This window comes from Mustela erminea, chromosome 4 (assembly GCF_009829155.1).
Source record: "Mustela erminea isolate mMusErm1 chromosome 4, mMusErm1.Pri, whole genome shotgun sequence".
Classification (NCBI taxonomy): domain Eukaryota; kingdom Metazoa; phylum Chordata; class Mammalia; order Carnivora; family Mustelidae; genus Mustela; species Mustela erminea.
In genome coordinates this window covers 99,059,376-99,082,275 of record NC_045617.1, presented here as the reverse complement: position 1 = coordinate 99,082,275, position 22,900 = coordinate 99,059,376, and the positions used below count along the sequence as shown (strand labels likewise).

At 40.3% G+C, this 22,900-nt stretch overlaps 1 protein-coding gene across 2 annotated transcripts in view; it reads right to left on the bottom strand.

The window, feature by feature from the left end:
• FBXO9 (F-box protein 9) overlaps positions 1-19,557 on the bottom strand; it is a 39,987-nt gene extending 20,430 nt beyond the window's left edge. Inside the window, exons 1-3 of one of the 2 annotated variants that reach the window (XM_032340263.1) lie at positions 19,444-19,557; positions 15,925-16,008; positions 41-196 (exon numbers count right to left, since the gene is read on the bottom strand). In XM_032340263.1, the coding sequence (XP_032196154.1) occupies positions 41-196; positions 15,925-16,008; positions 19,444-19,446 (243 nt within the window). In that variant the 5' untranslated portion in view covers positions 19,447-19,557. The remainder of the gene's footprint in view (positions 1-40; positions 197-15,924; positions 16,009-19,443) is intronic. The other variant, XM_032340264.1, reaches the window with a different exon arrangement.
• Positions 19,558-22,900: the final 3,343 nt, after the last annotated feature.

Genomic DNA, 22,900 nt, shown 5'->3' with positions numbered 1-22,900 from the left:
AAAAAAAAAGTTCCTTTGTCACAATGTCCATAATACTTAACTTTTCTTCTTTTGCCAGTTCTTGCTTTCCTTTGGTGTCTGGTGCTTTCAGTAAAGAGCCTTTTGATGCTCTGCAAGGCCGAGTTTCTAAATTGCTAGAGCCTACACCTGGAGCAAGTTCAAACATCCACTGAGCTCGGAACATCTGGAGCTGTGCCTAAGGAAAGAAAAGGACTTTAGGGCTCACCAAGGAAGAGCAGCTCAACCCCGGACAGTTTATCAACAGGCCCGATATCAATTTCCATATAAATGCATACTTAAGACTAGGAAACATGGTCTTTTAAATTACTAAATCAATATCCATTCAACACATTACCTTCTAAAATACTGTTCTGCTTAAATCTTCGAAAAAAAAAAAAATCATGAAAAGTTGCCTGATTGTCTATATGGGAAAAATCTAATGGTATCAGAAAACCAAGCTCTGGTTAGAGTTGGAAAGATAAGCCATCTCCTAGGGGCTGAACATAAAAGCTTTCAAACATTTGTTTACTTGGAATACATCATCTACTAGACGTGGAAAGTACTGTTAATAATTCTGTGGTTGAACCCTAAGTCTTTCTTTCAAAAGGATTCTCTTTTTTTAAAAGGAACTATTTTCTCTAATATATGTCATAAAAAATTCTGAATATAGAAACTGAAGTTCCCCAGTGTGGTGGACTCTTCTGTGCTGCCCAGATCCCTTCAGGAATGAAGGCACTGATCTGCCCGAATACTGGGACTGCTACAGAAACAGCCCTCAGCTGTCAGCCCATGTGGGCATCGCCTACGCAAGATCACGCCTCTTGCCAGGCAATCGCTACCCAATGACTGATCAACAGCTGATAAAAGTGTGAAAGGCTCTGGTTCCACCATACTCAGAACTCCCACAGAATTGGCTGAGGCAGTCCATTAAGATGGTACAGCAGCCAGACTTCTCCCTCTGCCCACTCCGGCCTCCTCCCTCTCCCCGCTTCCATACGTGTAGATCCCAAAAGAACTACCTAGTACACTTTCCTCATCATAGTTTCTACTTTAAAGTCTGTTCTCTGGGATCCCAACTTGAAATACTCCTTCTCCCAAAGAAGGCCATTATCAATACAACTGTGTATATTATTCCTAGTTGTTTTTTTTTTTTTTGAAGAGGCATATATAAAATATGTAAGTTTTAAAAATAACTTTTCTTGCCATTCTGAACAGTTCTGGTTCCCACGCACCTGCTTCTAACACAAAACAGATACATTTGCTCTACAGAATCTTTAGTAAACACTGAATATCTGCTAGATGGTATATTCCAAATTAAGTATTACAAAGCTTATAAATTCAGTAAGATACACTAATGTAACTACAATGAATATTTTTCTATTTTAATCCACAAGGATTTGCCCCATCCTATTAAATTACTGCAGTTATTTCAGTGTATGAATGTACCATTACTTAATACAAATGACGGATATTTAGGTTGTGGTCTATTTTTTCATATAATGCTATAATAAACATTCTTGTACATTTATATTTACTCAGTTTCCCCATCATTTCCTTAAGATTAATTTTCTAGAAATAGAATTGCTTGATCAGAGACCTCTGGGTGGCTCAATCAGTTAAGTGTCTGACTCTTGATTTCTGCTCAGGTCATGATCTCAAGGTTGTGTGAGATCCAGCCCCACATGGGGCTCTTCAATACTCAGTGGGCAGTCTGCTTGAGATTCTCTCTCCCTCTCTGCCCCTCCCCACAACTCACACATGCATGTACCCTTATTCAAAATAAATAAATCTTTAAAAAAGAACTGCCTGATCAAAGGAAATGTATGTTTTTCATCTTGTTCCATGTTGCTAGTCTACCCTCCAAAAAACCTGTAGCAATTTACACTTCATGTGCACTGCTTGAATGTCCTCAAAGACTGGAAAACAAAGGGCACTGTTCACCAATCTGATTAAGAAAAATCTCAGTGTAGATTTAATCTGTATTTTATAAATCATGAGACTATCTCTTCAAATATTTAATAGCCATTTATATTATTTTTTCCATTAGTTGTCCATTCGTATCTTTCTATCTTGTGTCATTTGTATTAATTTATAAGGATGTTCCATATACTAGGGGTGGGTTTCAATCCTCTGCCAGTACACAGTAAACAGTTCTCCTAGCTAATCATTTCTCTTGCTTTATGATGTCTCTTCTATATATAGGTTTTAACTTCTGGGTGATCAAATCTGTCAATCTTTGTAAGGTGATGGGTTTTAAGTTATGTCTTATTTGAACATTTTAAACTCATATATCGAACCTCATAACAGCAATTACTATCTTCAGTGTGAGCACTTTCAAAATTTCCAGAATACGAAAATAATTTGTGCATCACTACACATCTGTTCAATGGAAAATGTAACAAAATACTGAATTAAGACCTTTGCAAAGGTGTTAACATTTGAACAAGTTTTTTCTCCTTTTGGGCTTCTGCTAATAAATTCAGAGGCATTGACCTTTTAGAAACCAAGTGAATCTCAGGGGTCCATCAATTACCAACAAGAATTCCACGAAAGTCACGTATCTGTAGGAAAGCACCCATAAGGAACCTGTGATACTCTGGTATCATCCAAAGCACCCAGAAGCAGTAGTGAGGGATAGACTGGATCTGCTGCTTGTGGAAGCTGGTGAAAGGGAGGATCCCGAGCTCACCTTTCCGAAAGACATACCAAGACAACATCTACCACAACTCATTCCGTAAATGATCTGAAGACGCAGAACAGATCTTCCACAGCTAGTTACAGAGAGAAGACCACCTAGCAAAGGGTAAGAGGGGCAGACATACAGTTGGGAACCAAATCCCCAGGAAGACTAACAACTAACAGGAGGGATATCACAAGCATAGTGGAGTGAGGGGATCAAACTCCACTGGGAAGAGGAGTCCACATTACATCTGGCTTTGAAAATCAGTGAGGCTTAATTCCAGGAGAGCCAGAGAGCTACTGGAAAAGGAGTCTCCATACTTAAAGGGCCAGCACACTAAAAACTCTACCAGGAAACAGCATGGAAATAGCACTTTGCAAATGCTGGGATATATGTAAAGGGAATTTATTAATTAACTCTAGGACATGTGCCAAAGGGGTGGGTATCTGCAGGAGAGTTCTCCAGGAACAAAAGTGCTGGTAGGTGCCATTTTTCTTCCCTCCCCTAGCCTGGTTAGTTGGATGCAATAGGAGCTAATTCTAACACTATCCATCTCCCTTGCTAGCACTTTTTGCCCAGCTGCTGCATTTACCTGTAGACTTCCCAGCCTAGTAGGCACCCATCCAAAACAGCTCTATGCCTACTACAGCCAGCAAGGCAGCCCTGACCAGGACCAGCAAACCTCCCAGGGACTCCTATCATGGGAAGGGAGATAACCCCACACAATAACATGTCAATCCCTGCAGCCAGCCTCTTTGCTGGCAGTGCAGGAAGCAAGCCCTGCCCTTTGGTGTGCCTGCTGCTGTCAGTAACAGTTAACTGCAGACAGCCATTGTGAAGACTGACTCCAACAACTATAAAGCTCCTGGGAGCCAGGCATCTAACAGCACCAGGAGCAAAACCTGCCCAGGGCACCTGCAGGAAGAAGTAGATCACTGAAACCAGTGGACTGAGGGCAGTCCAACCCACCAGCATGCCTGTATCAATCACAGCTTATCCACAAGAGGGGGGCAAACACAGCCTACACTGCTCATGGCCTGACTGTTCTGGTGACCAGGGGACTGAGCTGCAGGGCACCTCAGGACTTCTTTCACACAAGGCTGCTACTTTCAAGACCAAGACATGTAACTGACCTATCTAATAAAAAGAAACACAGAGAGTCAGACAAAATGAGGAGACAGAGGAAAATGTCCCAAATGAAAGAACAAGACAAAAATCGCCCCCGGGGAAAACAAACAAATAAACAAACTAAATGAAAACAAGATAAGCAATGTGCCTAATAAAGAGTTCAAAGTACTGGTCATAAAGATACTCAACAAACTTAAAAATGGGTGAGGTCAGTGGAAACTCAACGAAGAGATAGAAAATATAAAAAAGAACCAATCCGAGCCAAAGAACTCAGTAACTTAAATGCATAATACACTACAGAGAATCAATAGCGGATCAGAGGACATAGAAGAATGGATCAGTGAGGTGGAAGACAGGGTAATGTAAAGCGACCAAGCTCAAGAGCAAAATGGAAAAAGAATAATAAAAAAGTATGGGTTAAAGGACCTCAGCAACATCACTGAGTGTAGTAATATTTGTATTATAGGGGTTCCAGAAGGCGGGGACAACAATTCATTTCAAGAATCCCTGAAAACCTCCCTAATCTGGAGAGGGAAACAGATATCCATCCAGGTCCAGGAAGCACAGAGAGCCCCCACAAGATGAACCCAAGGAAGTCCACACCAAGGCCCATAATTAAAATGGCAAAAAGTATAAAGAGAGAATCTTTTTTTTTTTTTTTAAAGATTTTATTTATTTATTTGACAGAGAGAGATCACAAGTAGGCAGAGAGGCAGAGAGAGAGAGAGAGGAGGAAGCAGGCTCCCTGCTGAGCAGAGAGCCTGATGCAGGACTCGATCCCAAGACCCTGAGATCATGATCTGAGCCGAAGGCAGCGGCTTAACCCACTGAGCCACCCAGGCACCCATAAAGACAGAATCTTAAAAGCAGCAAAGAAAACAGTTCCATATGAGGGAAACGCCATCAGGCTATCAGCTGATTTTTCAGCAGACTTCGCAGGCCAGAAGAGGGTGGCATGCCACGATCAAAGTGCTGAAAGGAATAAAGACCTACAACCAATACTCTACTCAGCAAGGCTATACTCAGAACGGGAGAGAGAGTTTTCCAGATAGAAAAAAGTTAAAGAAATTCATCACCACTAAACCAGCCTTATAAGAAATGTTAAAAATAATCCTTTAAGTGGAAAGAAAAGGTCAGATCTAGAAGAAGATATTAACAGAAAAAAAAAATCACTGGTAAAAGCAAACATACAGTAAAGGTAGATAGGTTAAGCCTACCTGTGAAGCCAGCATGAAAGCTGAACAACTAATGTAATAAAATCAACTACATCTATAAAGATTAGGCAAGAGATACACAAACTAAAAAGATGTACAATAAGACATCATATACAAAGAACAGGGAATGGGTAATGAAAAGTTAGTGCTTTAGAATGCATTTGAACTTAAGTGACCATCAACTGAACACAGAATGGTATATGCACAGGATGTGATAAATGAACCCATGGTAACCACACATGAAAAAATAATGGAGACACAAAAAATAAAGAGGAAGGAATCCAAACATAACACTAAAGAAAGCTATCAGTCACAAGGGAAGACAGCAAGAGAAGAAAAAAGGAACAGAGAAAAGCTACAAACCCCAAAAAACAATGAACAAAATGGCAGTGAGAGTATCCTTATCAACAAGTACTTTAAATGTAAATGGACTATATGCTCCAATGAAAAGACAGGGTGTTGAATGGATAAAAAGATAAGACCCACCTATATGCTGCCCAGAAGAGACTCACTTCAGAATGTGAAAGATGGTGGCAGATTAGGAGGACACTAGGATTGCTTCATCTCTCGAATACACAACTAGATAACTATCAAATCAACCTACATACTTCAGAAACTGACCTGAAGACTGGCAGAACAAACTCCACAACTAAAGGTGGAGAAGAGGCAACATCAAAGATTATAGGAAGTGTGGAGACACAGCTTGGGAGAGAAAGAGATCATGGGCACTGCACTGGGGAGGGAGGTGCAATTGTACAGAAGGGCTAGAGACAGACGAGCACACAGGGGAGAGCACAGTATGGACACTTGCTACCTAACTTGCTTATACCAAACCCCACCACCCCATGATCCATGGTACCACCCCTCCCTTTCACAACTGCCTCAGTCCCATTGTGGCAGGCCTCCTCTCCCCTAGTAGTGTAGCCCAAACCCCTGCTCACACCATGTTTCCTGACCCAGGAGTTTTATAGGGCCTCAGTTCCGGTGGCGGTGGTGACAGCTGTCATTTCATAAGCAGACCAGAGCACACCTGGTTAAAATGCAACACATTCAGGCCAGGGACCAAACACTGCCCATAACAGCCAAAGGAGCCTCTGCAGACTGGCTGAAGGATAAAGCGGCCAGAACACAACAGCAAAGTGCACAGAGCACACACTGGAGACACTCCCTGAAGCACCAGGCCCTGGGGAACAGGAGACACTAGACTGCAGGGCACTACAGGACCTCTTCTTCATAAGGCCATCACCCTCAAGAATAGGAGACACAGATGACTTTCCTAACACACAGAGGCAGGCACAGGGCACCTCAGGACTTCCTTCACACAAGGCTACTACTTTCAAGACCAAGACATGTAACTGACCTAATAAAAAGAAACACAGAGAGTCAGACAAAATGAGAAGACAGAAGGATTTGTCCCAAATGAGAGAACAGGACAAGGCTATGGCCAGAGATTTAGGATAACTTGCCTGACAGAGAATTAGTAATGATCATAGAGATGTAAATAGAGAATAAATATAAATAAATATAAATATTTAAAATTCAAAATAAATAAATATAAACATATAAATAGAGAATAAAGTAATGATCATAAAGATACTCACTGGACTCGAGAAGAGTAAAAGACATCAGTGAAGTCATTAACACAGAGATAAATAACATAGAGATAAAGGATTTGATAAACAAAATGAGAAACACATTTGATGGAACGAACAGCAGCTGGAAGAAACAGAACTAATCAATGACCCAGAAGACAGAGTAATGGAAAGTAATTAAGCTGAACAGAAGAGAAAAAAGAATTGTGCAAAATGAGAAAGAATACACATTCTTTTCAAGTGCACATGGAACATTCTCCAGAATAGATCACATATTAGCCTAGAAAACAAACCTCAACAAATGCCAAGAAGAGTGGAGCCATACCATGCATCTTTTCTGACCGTAACATGATGACACTAGAAGTCAAACACAAGAAAAGATTTGGAAAGACCACAAATACATGGAGATTAAATAACATGATACTAAACAATGAATGAGTCAACTAGGAAATAAAAGAAGAAATTTAAAAAGTACATGGAAACAAATGAAAATGAAACACAACTGTCCAAACCTTTGGGATGCAGCAAAATTGGTTCTAAAAATTAAGTTTATAGCAGTGTAGGTCGCCTCAAGAAGCAAGACAAATCTCAAATAAACAACCTAACCTTACACCTAAAGGAGCTAGAAAAAGAACAAACAAAACTTAAAACCAAAAAGAAGGAAATAGTAAAGATTAGAGCAGAAATAAATGATAAAGAACCTAAAAAAAACAACAGAACATATCAATGAAACCAGGAGCAGAGTGTCTGGCAAAAAAAATAAAACTGATAACTCTCTAGCCAGACTTATCAAGAAAAAGAGAAAGGATCAAATAAAACCACAAAGGAGAGAGGAGAAATAACAACCAATACCACATAAATACAAACAATTATGGGAATATTATGAAAAGCTATATGCCAACAGACATCTAGAAGAAATGCATAAATTCCTAGAAATCTCAAAAGGAAGGAAAAGAAAATTGAACAGACTAATAATTAGCAAAGAAACTGTATCAGTTTAAAAAAAAAGAAAAAGAAAGAAAACCTCCTAACAAACAAAGTCCAGGACCAGATGGCTTCACAGGGAATTCTACCAAACATTTAGTTAGCAATAATTGTGCCTAAGATAAACTTCATTGGCTTTAATAGTGCTGCGGCACAAAGCTCCACCAAACATTTAAAGAAGAATAATACCCATTCTTTTTAAATTATTCCAAAAAGTAGAAGAGGAAGGAAAACTTCCAAATTCATATGAAGAGGTCAGCATTACCCTGATAACAAAACCAGATAAAAGCACCACTAAAAAAGAGAACCACAGGTCAATATCCCTGATGAACATAGATGCGAAAATCTTCAACAGACACCAACAAACTGAATCTAACAATACAGTAAAAAAAAAATCATTCACCACAATCAAGTAGGAGTTATTCCTGGGTTGCAAGGTGGCTCAATACTTGCAAATCAATCAATGTGATACATCGCATCAATAATGGGAAGGATAAGAACCATATAATCGTTTCAACAGATGCAGAAAAAGCATTTGACAACGTATAGCATCGATTCGTGATTAAAATCCTCAACAAAGTAAGTTTAGAGATAACATTTGTCAACATAATTAAGGCCATATATGAAAACCCCACAGCTATATGGTCAATTAATCTTTGACAAAGCAGGAAAGAGTATCCAATGGGGAAAAAATCGTCTCTTCACAAATGCCGTTGGGAAAACTGGATAGTGACATGCAAACGAAGGAAACGGCATCATTTTCTTATATCCTACACAAACATAAATTCAAAATGGATTAAAGACCTACATGTGAGCTCTGAAACCTTAAAAACCCTAGAAAAGAGCAAAGACAGTACTTCCTCTGACACTAGCCATACCAACTTTCTTCTAGATAAGTCTCCTAAGGTAAGGAAAACAAAAGCAAAAATAAACTATTGGGGGACTACATCAAAATAAAAAGCTCTGGGGCACCTGGGTGGCAGAGTCAGTTAAGCGTCCAACTCTTGGTTTCAGCTCAGGTTGTGATTTCAGGGTCGTGAGAGCAAGTCCTGTATTGGGCTCCACACTAAGTATGGTGGGTGCTTAAATTTCTCTCTCCCTTCCCCCTTCCTTGCCCCTCCCCCATGCACTCTCTCTCTAAAATAAATCAATCTTAAAAAAATAAAATTAAAAGCTTCTCCACAGCAAAAGAAACAATCAACTAAGCTAAAAGGCAACCTAAGTAATGGGAAAAGATATTTACAAATGACGTATTCACAATTAAGAACCAGTTAGTATCCGAAAAAGATAAAGAACTTAGAAAACTCAACACCCCCAAAAAACCAAATAGTACAATTTGAAAATGAGCAGAAGACAGACATTATTCCAAAGAAAAAATCCAGATGGCCAAAAAAGACATGAAAAGATACTCAAATCACTCATCATCAGGGAAATGCAAACAGAAACTACAATAAGGTATCACTTCACACCATCAGAATGGCTAAAATCAACAACCCAAGAAACAGATGTTAGTGAGGACATGGAGGAAAAGGAACCCTCATGCACTGTTGGTAGAAATGGAATCTGGTACAGCCACTGTATAAAACAGTTTGGAAACTCCTCAAACAATTAAAAATATAACTATTCTTCAAGTCAAAAAATACAAAAACACTAATCCAAAGGGATACATGCACCCCTATGGCTACAGCAGCAATAGTGTACAGTAGCCAAGATACAGAAGCAGCCCAAGTATATCCATCAATCGATGAATAAAGATGTGGTATAAATAGACACTGGAGTATTATTCAGCCATTAAAAAGAAAGAAATCTTGGGGCGCCTGGGTGGCTCAAAGGGTTGGGCCTCTGCCTTTGGCTCAGGTCATGATCTCAGGGTCCTGGGATTAAGTCCTGCATCAGGCTTTCTGCTCAGCAGGGAGCCTGTTTCCCCCCCCACCCCTCTCTGCCTGCTTGTGATCTCTGTCAAACAAAAAAATAAAATCTTTTAAAAAAAAAATGAAATCTTGCCATTTATAATGACATGAATGGAGTTAGAGAGTCTAATGCTAAGTGAGAGAAGAAAAAGACAAATGCCATATGATTTCACTCATAAGTGAAATTTAAGAAACAAAACAAAAGAACAAAGGGGGAAAAAAAGAGAGGGAGACAAACCCTTAACTATAGAGAACAAAATGATGACTACCAGAAGGGAGGTGGGTAGAGAAATGGGTTAAACACGTGATGGAGATTAAGGAGTATACTTGTCATGATGAGCACCAAGTGATGTATGGAATTGTTGAATCATTGTATAGTATACCCAAAACTAATATAACACTGTATGTTGTTGGTTTTTTTTTAAAATATTTTATTTATTTATTTGAGAGAGAGAGAGACAGAATGAGAGAGAGCATGAGAGCAAAGAGGTCAGTGGGAGAAGCAGACTCCCTGCTGAGCAGGCAGCCCGATGCGGGACTCGATCCCAGGACTCCAGGATCATGACCTGAGCCAAAGGCAGTAGCTTAACCAACTGAGCCACCCAGGAGCCCATAACACTGTATGTTAACTAACTGAAATTAAAATAAAAACTTAGGGGCGCCTGAGTGGCTCAGTGGGTTAAGCCACTGCCTTCGGCTCAGGTCATGATCTCAGGGTCCTGGGATCCAGTCCCGCATGGGGCTCTCTGTTCGGCAGGGAGCCTGCTTCCTCCTCTCTCTCTCTCTGCCTGCCTCTCTGCCTACTTGTGATCTCTCTCTGTCAAATATATAAATAATAAAATCTTTAAAATAAATAAATAAATAAATAAAATAAAATAAAATAAAAACTTAAAAAAATCAGACTATAACCAAAAAAAAAAAAAGCCTATTTGTTTTCCAAAATCTATTTTATGTAATAGGATTAAACTGTTACCAAAAGAAAAAATAATTTATTCAGCTATGAAGATGACAACAAAACACAATAGCCAAGGCTGAGAGCTTTAACAAGTTTCAACTTCCACGTGCCAATATTTAATTCACAGTGTATCTTCCCTTTTTTACAAAAATAATTTGTAAGAATAAAATAAAAAGTGTGACAGAAGTATTTAGAGATAAGTCAATGAAGTGTATCTTTTATTTATCTATTGTCTGTTTTAGTCAGGATAAAAAAAAACCTTTTATCTGAAGACACATACAAACTAAAAGTGAAGGGAGAGAAAAATACATACAATGCAAATCGAAGGGGGGAAAAGCAGCAATACCTGTAGCAGACAAAACAAACTTTAAAATGAAGACTGTAGTAAGCGGCAAAGAAAAGTACTACATAGGGCACCTGGGTGGCTCAGTGGGTTAAAGCCTCTGCCTTCAGCTCAGGTCATGACCCCAGGATCCTGGAATCGAGCCCTGCATCGGGCTCTCTGCTCAGCAAGAAGCCTGCTTCCCCCTCTCTCTCTACCTGCCTCTCTGCCTACTTGTGGTCTCTCTCTGTCAAATAAATAAATAAAATCCTTAAAAACACACACACACACACATGAAGGAAGACACTATGAAACTAGAAATCAGTTACAAGGAAAAAAAAGGGAAAACAATAACCACATAAGGGACTAAATAACACATGACTAAACAACCAACAAATCAACAAAGAAATCAAGGAGGAAATAAAAAAAAATACATGGGAGACAAATGAAAATGGAAATACAATGGTCTAAAATCTTTGGGATGCAGGTGAAAGTAGTTCTAAAAGGGAAATTTATAGTGATACAAGTTTCTACTCAAGAAATAAGACAAATCTCAAACAATCTAACCTGACATCTAAAGGAACCATAAAAAGAACAAAGCCCACAGCTAGTACAAAGAAGGAAATAATAAAGACCAAAGCAGACATAAATGAAACAGTAAAAAACCAACAGAAACAATTAATGAGATGAAGAGCTGGTTTTTTGGGGGGGAAAAATTGGCCAGACTCATCAAAACAAAAACAGAACTCAAGTAACTTCAGAAATGAAGGAGGAGAAATAATAACGGACACCACAAAAATACAAAGAATTGCAAGATAATATTATGAAAAAGCATATGCCAACAAATTGGACAAGCAGAAGAAATGATAAAGTCCTAGAAAAATACAGTCTTTAAAACTGAATCAAGAATAGAAAATTTGAACAGATCAATTATCCTAACACATTTGATCTGGTAATCGAAACACTCCCAACAAACAAAAGTCCAAGACTAGATGACTTTTCAGGTGAATTTCAACCATTTTTTTTTCTCCTATCAAGCGTTTAAAGAAAAATTAATACCTATTCTTCTCAAACCATTTCAAATACAGAACAGGAAGGAAATTTCCCAAATTTACTCTACAAGGTTGGCATTACTGTGACACCAACAAAGAAAAGGAAAATTACAAAAAAAAAAAAAACTACAGGCCAAACCCGATGACCCCAGATGTACAAATCCTCAACAAAATATTAGCAAACTGAATTCAGTAATACATTACAAGGATCATGCACCACAATCAATGGAATTTATTTTAGGGATGCAAAAGTCTGATTCAATATCTGCAAATCAATGCGATACTTCACTCTAACAAGAGGAAGTATAAAAACCATATGATCACCTCAACAGATGCAGAAAAAGTATTTAATAAAATTTAGCATCCATTCATGATAAAAACTCCCTGAACAAATGGGTTTAGAGGGAACATACGTCAACATAATAAAGGTCCTATATAACAAACCCACAGCTAATACCATACTCAGTGGTGAAAAATCCAAAGTTTTTCCCCTAAGATCAGGAACAGGACAAGGATGCCCACTCACCACTTTCATTCAACATAGTACTGGAAGTGCCAGTGACAGCAATCAAACAAGAAATAAAAGGTATCCATGGGGTGCATGGTGGCTTAGTTGGTTAAGTCAGCTGAAGTCTTGAATTCGGCTCAGGTCATGATCTTAGCGCCATGGGATCAAGCCCCTGTGGCAGGCTCCATGCTGGGCACAGAGCCTGCTTGGAATTGTCTCCCTCTTCCCTGTACCCCCCAACACGTGTGCATTCTCTATCTCTAAGAAAAAAAAAAAAAGAAATAACTAAAAAATTATCCATATTGGTAAGGAAGAAGTAAACTGTCACTATTTCCAGATATATATAGGAAACCCTAAAGGCTCCACCAAGAAACTATTTGAGTAATAAATGAATTTAATAAAGTTGCAGGATACAAAATGAATATACAGAAATCTGCTACATTTCTGTACACTAAGAACAAAGTAGCAAAAGAGAAATTAAGAAGACAATCCCATCTGCAACTACACCTGAAAGAAATTATCTAGGAATAAACTTAACCAAAAGGTGAAGGAGCTATACTTTAAAAACTGTAAGATGCTGATGAAAGAAATGGAAGACAATATAAATAAATGGAAAGACATCCCATGCTCATGGATTAGAAGAATTAATACTGTTACAAATGTCCACACTACCCAAATCAAATCTACAGATTCAATGCAATCCCTGCTAAAATATCAATAGTATTTTTCGCAGAACTAGAACAAATAACCCTAAGATTCATATGGAATGACAAAGACCCTGAAGAGCAATCTTGAGAAAGAACAGTGTGAAGAGGTAAGATGTAATACAAAGCTACGGTAATCACAGCAGTATGAGACTGGGACAAAAACAGATCTAAGATCAACAGAACAGAAGAGAGTCCAAAAATAAGCCCACACCTAAATCGTCAATCTACAACAAAGGAGGCAAGAATATGCCAGAGGGACAAGACAGTCTCTGCAATAAATGGTGCTGGGAAAGCTGGACAGCTACATGCAAAGGAATGAAACGGGACCACTTTCTCATACCACACACAAACATAAACTCAAAGACCTAAATGTGAGACCTGCAACCACAGAACTCCTAGAAGAAAACACAGGCAGTAATCTCCTGGACATTGGCTTTACTAACATCTTTATGGATATGTCTCCTTAGGTAAGAGAAACAAAAACAAAAATAAACTAATGGGACTACATCAAAATAAAAAGCTTCTCCATAGCAAAGGAAACAATCAACAGAAAAAAGGCAACTACTAATGGGAGAAGAGATTTGCAAATAATTCAAAATATATAGAGAATTTATACAACTCAATACTAACAAAACAAATAATCCCTTTAAAAATGGGTAGGGGGCGCCTGGGTGGCTCAGTGGGTTAAGCTTCTGCTTCGGCCCAGGTCTTGATCTCAGGGTCCTGGGATCAACCCCGCATGGGGCTCTCTGCTCAGTGGGGAGCCTGCTTCCCCCTCTCTCTCTGCCTGCCTCTCTGCCTACTTGTGATCTCTGTCAAATAAATAAAAAACAAAAAAACCTTAAAAAAAAAAATGGGTGGAGGACTTGAATAGACATTTTTCTTAAAAAAAGACAGTGGCCCACCAGTACATGAAAAGACGTTCAACATCTGGGCACCCAGGTAACTCTGTGGGTTAAAGCCTCTGCCTTCAGCTCAGGTCATGATCCCAGGGTCCTGGGATGGAGCCCTGCATCAGGCTCTCTGCTCAGCGGGGAGCCTGCTTCCTCCTCTCTCTCTGCCTGCCTCTCTGCCTACTTGTGATCTCTGTCAAATAAATAAAATCTTTAAAAAAAAAAAATGTTCAACATCACTAATTATCAGGGAAATGCAAATCAAAACATGAGTTATCACCTCACACCTGTCAGAATGGCTAGTATCGAAAAGATAAGAAGTAACAAGTGTTGGTTAGGATACAGAGAAAAAGGGGACCCTTGTGAATTGTTCCAACCACTGTGGAAAACAGCATGGAAGTTTCTCAAAAAAATAAAAATTGAAATAGCATACAATCCAGTAATTCCACTACTGGGTATTTATCCAAAGGAAACTAAAACAGTAATTTGAAAACAATACATGTACCTCGAAAAAAAAAGAGTTATATGTACATTTATTTTTGTAGCACTGTTTAAAATAGCCAAGATACGGAAGCAACCTAAAGTATCCATCAATAGATAAATGGATAAAAATGTTATATGTATGTGTCAGTGTGTATGTGTGTACATACACATAATAAATTATTACTCAGCGGCAAAAAGGAGTAAGATCTTGCTATTTTTGACAATATGGATGGATGTAGGTGATATAATGCTAAGTCAAGTAAGAAAAAGACGAATACTATATGACTTCACTTATATGCAGAATCTAAAAAAACAAACTAAATGAACAGACAAGAAAACAGAAACAGATTCATAAATACAGAGAGGAAACAATGGCTGGTTGAGGGGACAATGGGGCAAAGGGCAAAAAGGTGAAGGGGATTAAGAAGTACAAACTTCCAGTTATAAAATAAATAAGTCACATGGGGCGCCTGGGTGGCTCAAGTTTAAGCCTCTGCCTACAGCTTAGGTCATGACCTCAGGGTCCTGGGATCCAGCCCTGCATTGGGCTCTCTGCTCAATGGGGAGTCTGCTTCCCCCTCTCTCTCTGCCTTCCTCTCTGTCTACTTGCGATCTGTGTCAAATATATAAATAAAATCTTTAAAAATAAATTAAAAAAATTATAAATAAATAAATAAGTCATGGATGAAAAGCACAGCACAGGGAATACAGCCAATGATACTATAATGACATGTAGACAAATGGTTTAAAAAAAAAAAAAGAAAATCTGGGCGCCTGGGTGGCTCAGTCGTTAAGCGTCTGCCTTCGGCTCAGTTATGATTCTAGGGTCCTGGGATCAAGTCCCACACTGGACTCCCTGCTGTTTCTCCTGTCCCTCTGCCTGCTATTCACACTACTTGTAATCTCTTTCTCTCTGTCAAATAAATACATAAAATCTTAAAAAAAAAAAAAATCTGTAACACAGCTTTAATTTACATATTCTGTAAACCAATATGAAAATACAGTTAAGGGGCATTTGGGTGGCTCCGTGGATTAAACCTCTGCCTTCAGCTCAGGTCATGATCCCAAGGTCCTGGGATGGAGCCCCACATCAGGCTCTCTGCTAAGCAGGGAGCCTGCCCCCCCCGCCCCTGCCCCCCACCTGCTGCTCTGCCTACTTGCTATCTCTGTCTCTCTGTGTCAAATACATAAATAAAATCTTAAAAAAAAAAAAAAGAAAGAAAGAAAGAAAGAAAATACAGTGAAATTCAATACAAATAAGAACCAATAAATCTTGGAGCACCTGTCTGGCAGGTGCTCAGTCAGAAGAGCATGCAACTTTTGATCTTGGAGGCTGTGAGTTTGAGCCCCATATTGGGGGTATGTACTTATGTACTTAAATACAGACGTAATTTTAAAAAACAAAGAACTGATAAATCTTCATAAGGAAGACCAATTTTTGCTTATAGGTGGAAAGCAATGGAATAAGAATTCAATATACACTTGAAGAAACATGCCTGCAGATCTGTTTCAGCAGGGCTTTCGTTTTCATCATCTTCTGCTCTGACAGTATCAGAATGACAATCTTCCTCAGCTTCTGCCTGAGGGGAGAAAAATGGAAACAATCATCAGGAATATGCATCAGGAATATGTGAACATCAGTTTCCCTTTGTAATCCACATCTCCTTGAGCTACCTGCCCAATGAAATATTTAGTTGCTTCTCTCTAGGTATCTCCTTCACTGCTGAAGTTTAATGATTTGATACTTTAGTAATCCTGTAGAACAAACAACTTCACTGGGCTCTGGTTAAAATGTTCTAGTAGGTGATTTAAAACAACTTTGCTTCAAAAAATAACATGTAGCTGCAGCATAGCGTTCAGCAAATAGTTTGTTTTATGGATCACTTAAAATTTGACTATTTTTAGCCCATATTTGGATGTCCTTCCTTTTACATGACTGGCATGTTACCAATATGCAAATATGACTTTTGTCCATTTATTATTTTAAATGTCCTAGGAAAGCTCATTAATCAAAGACATGTAATAGTGAATGTTTTTGTAAAGAAGCCTGTTCTATTTCACAAACCCAGGCTTTTATATATTGAATTGATTTAAAGTGGAGTAAGACTGGACTAAAATTACTGTGCAATGGCCTGGGGCATTTAGTACAGGTTTCAGGTCAATTTCCTTGCATTTTATTCTCGTATTCTCAACATATGTTTGCTAAATTAAACTGAATTCTACCTTCCAGGGAAAATGACATGTTGCCTCAGTCCCATTAACAAATGGGACTTGCTCAACACATCATGTGTTCAGTCCCGTAATGTAGCAATAGGGGAAATTACCTGAGGGTCAGAAGTAAGAAATTATAAAACCAATTTCACTTGTTCCAAAGATGTAAGTTGATAATTGTAGATTTTCATTGTAGTTTGTTTCTAGGGTAAAAACATTTACACTGACACACATTTTTGAACTTGGTCACCAGATGGACGTGTAGTACTTCACAGAGCAACATAAATAAGCCCTGCTTCTTATCTCTGACCACCAGGCTCAGAGCAGAGGTGCCTTTAAGACTTGAACTAGATGGTGTAAGTAAATGCTAGGCACACTGTAAAGGACAAATTAATGAAAAAATAAATGAAAGAGGTCAAGATTCTGAATTGATTTCCAGAAAACTGGAAAATTGAAGCATGAATGTATTATCAAATATTTATTTTTAGTATCTAAGCTGGAAGCTTTCCTACTAATAGGAAAATAATAATGAAGGACTTTGAATTTATAGATCACACTGAAAAGGCTCTTTCCATTCTCCAGTAAGAGACTAACTGATTACTGTAAACTCTTAAGTACAGCTAATGTGTGGGGACCTGAGCTCTCTAGGGTATCCCCTTAGTAACTCAGCCTTCTAGCTCTGTCCTAGCAGTCATGCCTAAGTGACTTCTTTCAACAGCTTTCTCTGCTCTCTCCAGCATCAAGCTCTAGCATATGCTGCTTGCTCTCTCCACCTGGAATAATTTCTTCCTCATTTGGCTATTTCTCATCCTTCAAGGTCCCAGTCAGGGGCTATCCCAATAAAAAGGACTTTCTGGTCTTCTGAATTGCCTTTGTTTGCCTACAAAACTTGTGCTTGTATCATAGCATCTAATATTTGTATTAACATTTTGTCTCTTCCCTAGAGTCAGTGTGTTGGGAACAAGCATCAGTCATCTCAGAGAGCCAAATACATTGCTGGAGTTATAGTAAAAGCCTGACCAGGCCTCAGCTTTCACACCTGTAAAGAGAGGGTGTTGGATATGGGAACCTCTGAGGTCCCTTTTCATATACGAGAATCTATGATTCAAAGTTTACCATAAATCACCTCTGGTGATTTTATCTGGTTATACTGAGGATCTAATATTGTGCTGGGACTCTAAAATTATGCCAGGCTACTAGTAAGTGCTCAAAAAAAAAAAAAAAAAATCCCAAATTAACCAATTGTGCATATCTCAAGGATGAGGAAAAGAAATGAGAAATCAATAATACAGAAAGCCATCTTCTCCCCTGAGTTCCTGTTATTATTGAATTCCAATCCTTTATTACTTTAATTCTGGTCGTATGATGACTATGTAAGTTGGGAGTTTTACTACATTTTGCCAACTCAAATGCCAACTGAGATAAATAGGTCCCCAGCTGTCACCCAAAGATTTTCACGTTATTTTTCATAACTGAGTCTGACATAAGCAGCACCTTTTGCGTGAGCAGTTCACGTCTCCATCATTTTACTCCTGTTTTACAAACAGGATTAACGGGGGCGCCTAGGTGGCTCAGTGGGTTGAGCCGTTGCCTTCGGCTTGGGTCATGATCTCAGGGTCCTGGGATTGAGTCCCGCATCGGGCTCTCTGCTCGGCAGGGAGCCTGCTTCCCTTCCTCTCTCTCTCTGCCAGCCGCTCTACCTACCTGTGATCTCTCTCTGTCAAATAAAAAAATAAAATAAAATAAAATAAAATCTTTAAAAAAAAGAAAAAAAAATAAAATCTTCAAACAGGATTAACGAAAATATAAGAAATTAAGTGCTTAATCCTGGTCAGAGAACCACTTCTGAAAGTTGAAGGGCACAATTACTGCTTTTTCTATCCTCCAGGTTAACTTAATACAATAAATTCTTTCAGTCATCCACTTATTCAATAAATACTTGACTGTCTGCGATGAACTCATTATTCTGGTATCACTTCACATTTGATTCATTTAATCCTAGCTAGAGATTAGCTTCTCAGATGGGAAATTTATTCAAAGCCAGAGAAAGGTAGCATAGAGCAGAGACTACAGATTCCAGCATGCAAACAGTCCCATGGAATTTGCGTGGTCAATTTCTGGAGCTTAACTCAGTCCCTCTCCATTTGGACCGCACTGACGCTGCTCAGGCCCTCACCGCTGGGAGGTGAGACATAATCTCTCTGATCCCACCCAGCCAGGACCGCCTGCCAACATCCTACCCTCGGCAATGACGCGTCACGGGGCAGGTGCGTCCCAACCCCAGGACTAACTAAAGGATCTAAACGGCTTCTCCGTGGGTACTGCTTTCCGGAGGGGGAATAAATCAACAAGTGTCTCCGTTTGCCAAGGCTTCCCTCCCCCCTTCCCCGCCCGCCAGTTTCAGACCTGCTACGGCTCACCTCAACCTATCCTTATTGCTTTGGATAAAATCCCTAGAGGAGAGTAAGACTGGCTCGCTGTCCTCAGCGAACCAAGAAAAGGCATTCTTCTCTGCTCTCCTGCACACCCGCTCTTCCTCACATCGGGTCCCGGCTACCGGGGGCCGCGGGGGACTGTGGGGGGGGGGGGGAGTTCAGCTGGAAGGAACCGCGGGGAGCGGTCAGGGCTGGCACCCGCTCCACGGCCGCTCAGGCCAAGGGCCTTACAGTGGGTGGCGGCCGAGCAGTTCCCACTCCTCCCAGTCTCCACTTCCCGCTCTCTCGGGGCTCCTCCCAGGCCTACCCTCTTCTGCAGACCGCACTCCCGCCTCACAGTATCCCTCCGAGTCCCCCCTCCCGGGTTACCATGCTGGCGGGGCAGCCGGCCGCGGTCGAGGGGCTCTCCGCGCCCCCTCTGCACCGCTCCCCCGAGGAGGTGTGCTGGGTGTCCGGGTGTCTACTCCTGCCCGTCTACTGCAACGGGGCTTAGCAGAGTTCTCGGTCGGAGAAGCGCACCAGGCAGCGGCAGTAACTGCGGGCCCGGCGTACGGCAGCCATCTTCGCGGGGCAGGGGGCCAGATCCGGGCGCGCTAGAGCCACGGCCGGGAAGTCGCGGAGCGGAGGGACGCCCGCTGCCAGCGGAGGCCGAGGACCGTACGAACACCAGAGCGTCGGCGCTACTGGAGAGCCCGGACGCCGCGGCGTAGCTGCCCACTCTACTGCGGAAACCTGTGCCGGCGCACTGAGCATGCGCAGTACCGCCACTGCTTGCGTGCGCCTCACGGCTCACCTGCCCCGCGCGCGCCGCCTAGTGGAGGGGTCGGTGGCGTGGGCCTACTGCGGGCGCGACGCGGAATTGGCAATCGGGTCACCAGTTTGCTGACCCGAAATTCAACCCACGGGTTTGTCTCAGGGACCCCTTATGCAAACTTGAACTATAATTATCTAAAAAGTGTTTATAACTGAAAATTTAGGGTTGAGACCCAAAGGCGAACAACCCTTAAAGAGCATTGAACTTGGTGCTCCGGAAAGTCGCTAGTACGCCTTTCCGAGGTTGTCCAGAGTACCACGCCGGGAATGCGGGGAAACAGCGAAACTCCACTAACAGTCACAGGCTGTTAGAATGGCTAAACTTTTTGAAAGCACGGATCTGGAGGTTGAGGAAAAGACAGGCTCAAGAGAGAAGCAAGACAATATAAATGCCCCGCAAAGATTGTCTTACTATAGATCCCATCATGCAACCGGCGAAAGACGTTGGGGCTTTTAAGGCCCTGAAACCCGAGTCCTGCGGAGACGGCGCCCGGGAGGTACTCTGGGATTTGTAGTCCGCTGTTCTCGTAGAGTGCCGGAACTTATCCCGCGATACTAGCCCCACCTCTTAAAGCCCAAACACCTGACTTTGTTTCCTAAGAAGACACCCTTATTTGTCAGGCAATTTATTATGTTTCCACACTTTACATTATTTTCAGTACGGAAGTTTGCATGCTCTGTGAAAACCCACAGTCTTACAGCCTCATACCTTCATTTGGCAAACATTTACTGAGTTTCTACGATTTCTACCAAGTGTCAGGTACTAGCAGTGATTAGGTTTCCAAGACTGAGTTCATCAATCCCAGAGTTTAAATCTATTACCCATTATTTTATTCTGGAGATACTAGAAATGCAATACATCTTCGGCAGGAAAAAAAAAAAAAAGAGTAAAAAAGTGGGGGTGGGGGTAAAATAAGCTACCATAAGAAAACCCAACTGCTTTCTTTTAATATTAGGATCCACCCTTCAGATAGGTGTTTTTATTGCTCCCTAAATCAGCTACCTAGAAAAAGGAACTTCATGTTTAACGAAGGCCAAGAAACTTAACAGCTTTACTTTTTAAAAAAAACTTTAGTCTTTTAAGGATGATTTCCTCCCAATGACCTCTTTAAAATTAGATTTTGCAATTTAAATGGGTGGGAAGGTCAGATGTAAGGATTTATAATAGAAGAAAGTGATATGTGACTCATGAACACAAAAAAATTAGTTTTGCAAATAAACAATGAGGTACTGAAATGTTTTCAGAACTACTCCATTTCATTAAACATGTTGAATGCTAATTTAAGATATCTTGGTTAATTAATACAGATTATTTCTATTCTAATTAATAATAAATCTTAAAATAATAAGTAGTATTCATAATGATAAATTAAACACCTATTTTATTAAAATGTTATATGGGGCACCTGGTTGGCTTAGTCAGTTAAGCGGCTACCTTCAGCTCAGGTCATGGTGTCAGGGTCCTAGGACCCATCCCTAATCATGCTCCCTACTCAGCGGACAGCCTACTTCTCCCTCTTCCTCTGCTGCTCCGCCCGCTTGTGCTCTCTCTCTGTCAAATAAATAAATTAAAATTTAAATAAATAAAATGCTCTTCTATTTCAGTTACTAATATTCTATTTTAGACCAATATCCCCTGTATCCACTATACTTCAGGTTTGTATTATCCTATCATATTATGTTTACAGGATTATAATTTTCCTGACCTAAATCACATACTAGCTCAGTGGACCCTTGTTAAAGGTAGAACAAGAGAGTCCCTGTATTTGCTGGGTAGACTTGCTTGGACAACTGGTAATTTTAGATACTTTAAAAATCACCTTTCAGGACGCCTGGGTGGCTCAGTTGGTTAAGCAGCTGCCTTCGGCTCAGGTCATGATCCCAGCGTCTTGGGATCGAGTCCCACATCAGGCTCCTTGCTCAGCTGGAAGCCTGCTTCTTCCTCTGCCTGCCATTCTGTCTGCCTGTGCTCGCTCTCTCTCCCTCTCTCTCTCTGATAAATAAATAAAATCTTTTAAAAAAAATCACCTTTCATGGGAGCAGAATATAATTTATTAGCTCACCCCTCTTGTCTCTCTATCTTTTCATTGACAAAGACTTTCAGTTTTCATTTACCATATGGTTTGGGTGTTATATAGGTAAACACAAAGATAGATAAATGTTATACATTTCCCAAGTGGCCAGATGATCCTTTCCCTTCTGGGACAGGAAATCTTGTGTCTTGTGGGTTTCTTCAATAGGAGCAAGAAGAAAGAGGGATTCAGGTCTTTGTTATAGATTCTATTAGGAAAAAACAATGCTGAGTTCTTAGAATCAAAAATAAAAGCAGAGAAAATCGATATGGTGATGAGCTGGAGAATCTAAACTCAGACAAAGATCCGCAGTGTGTAAATGGGCTATTGCTTTATTGATTAAAATTGTGTTGCTTATGGCAGTACGGTTCCCTGGACCAGAAGCATGAACACCAGAATTCTGGGAATAAGGCCCATCAGTCTGCTTTCACAAGTCCTCAGATGATTGTAATGCCTCCAACTAAAGTTGCCCCCTCTGCTATGGGCATTAAACTAGTTCTGAAAAATATAAAGACGTGGGGCAATTGCATGAATTTAAATCAGGAGTCTTGAAGCAGTTTCTTGTCTCAAGGCACTTCCAGAACCAGTCCTTGTATGGTTGATTTAAGGTAATGTCTACAGTATAATTTAGGACACAAGTGTGTTTAGCACACAAGCGTTCGGTTACATATAACTAGTTACACACAGAGGACAATTGTTGCGTACATCATATCTAATGAGTTTCCCACCTGGATTAACAATCCAGTTTTTCAAACTCAAGTTGCTAACTCTTCCAGCTCACATGAACGCGAACGGGGCAATCCGTTGCATGTTTATTTTTAAATATTTTTCTTGAGGGACAACTAACCCAATCTGCCATCTTAACCGTGTTGGAGTGTACGTTTCAGGGGCACTGATTGCATTCACAATGTCGTGCGTCCCCGGCTACGTTTTTCCGAAAG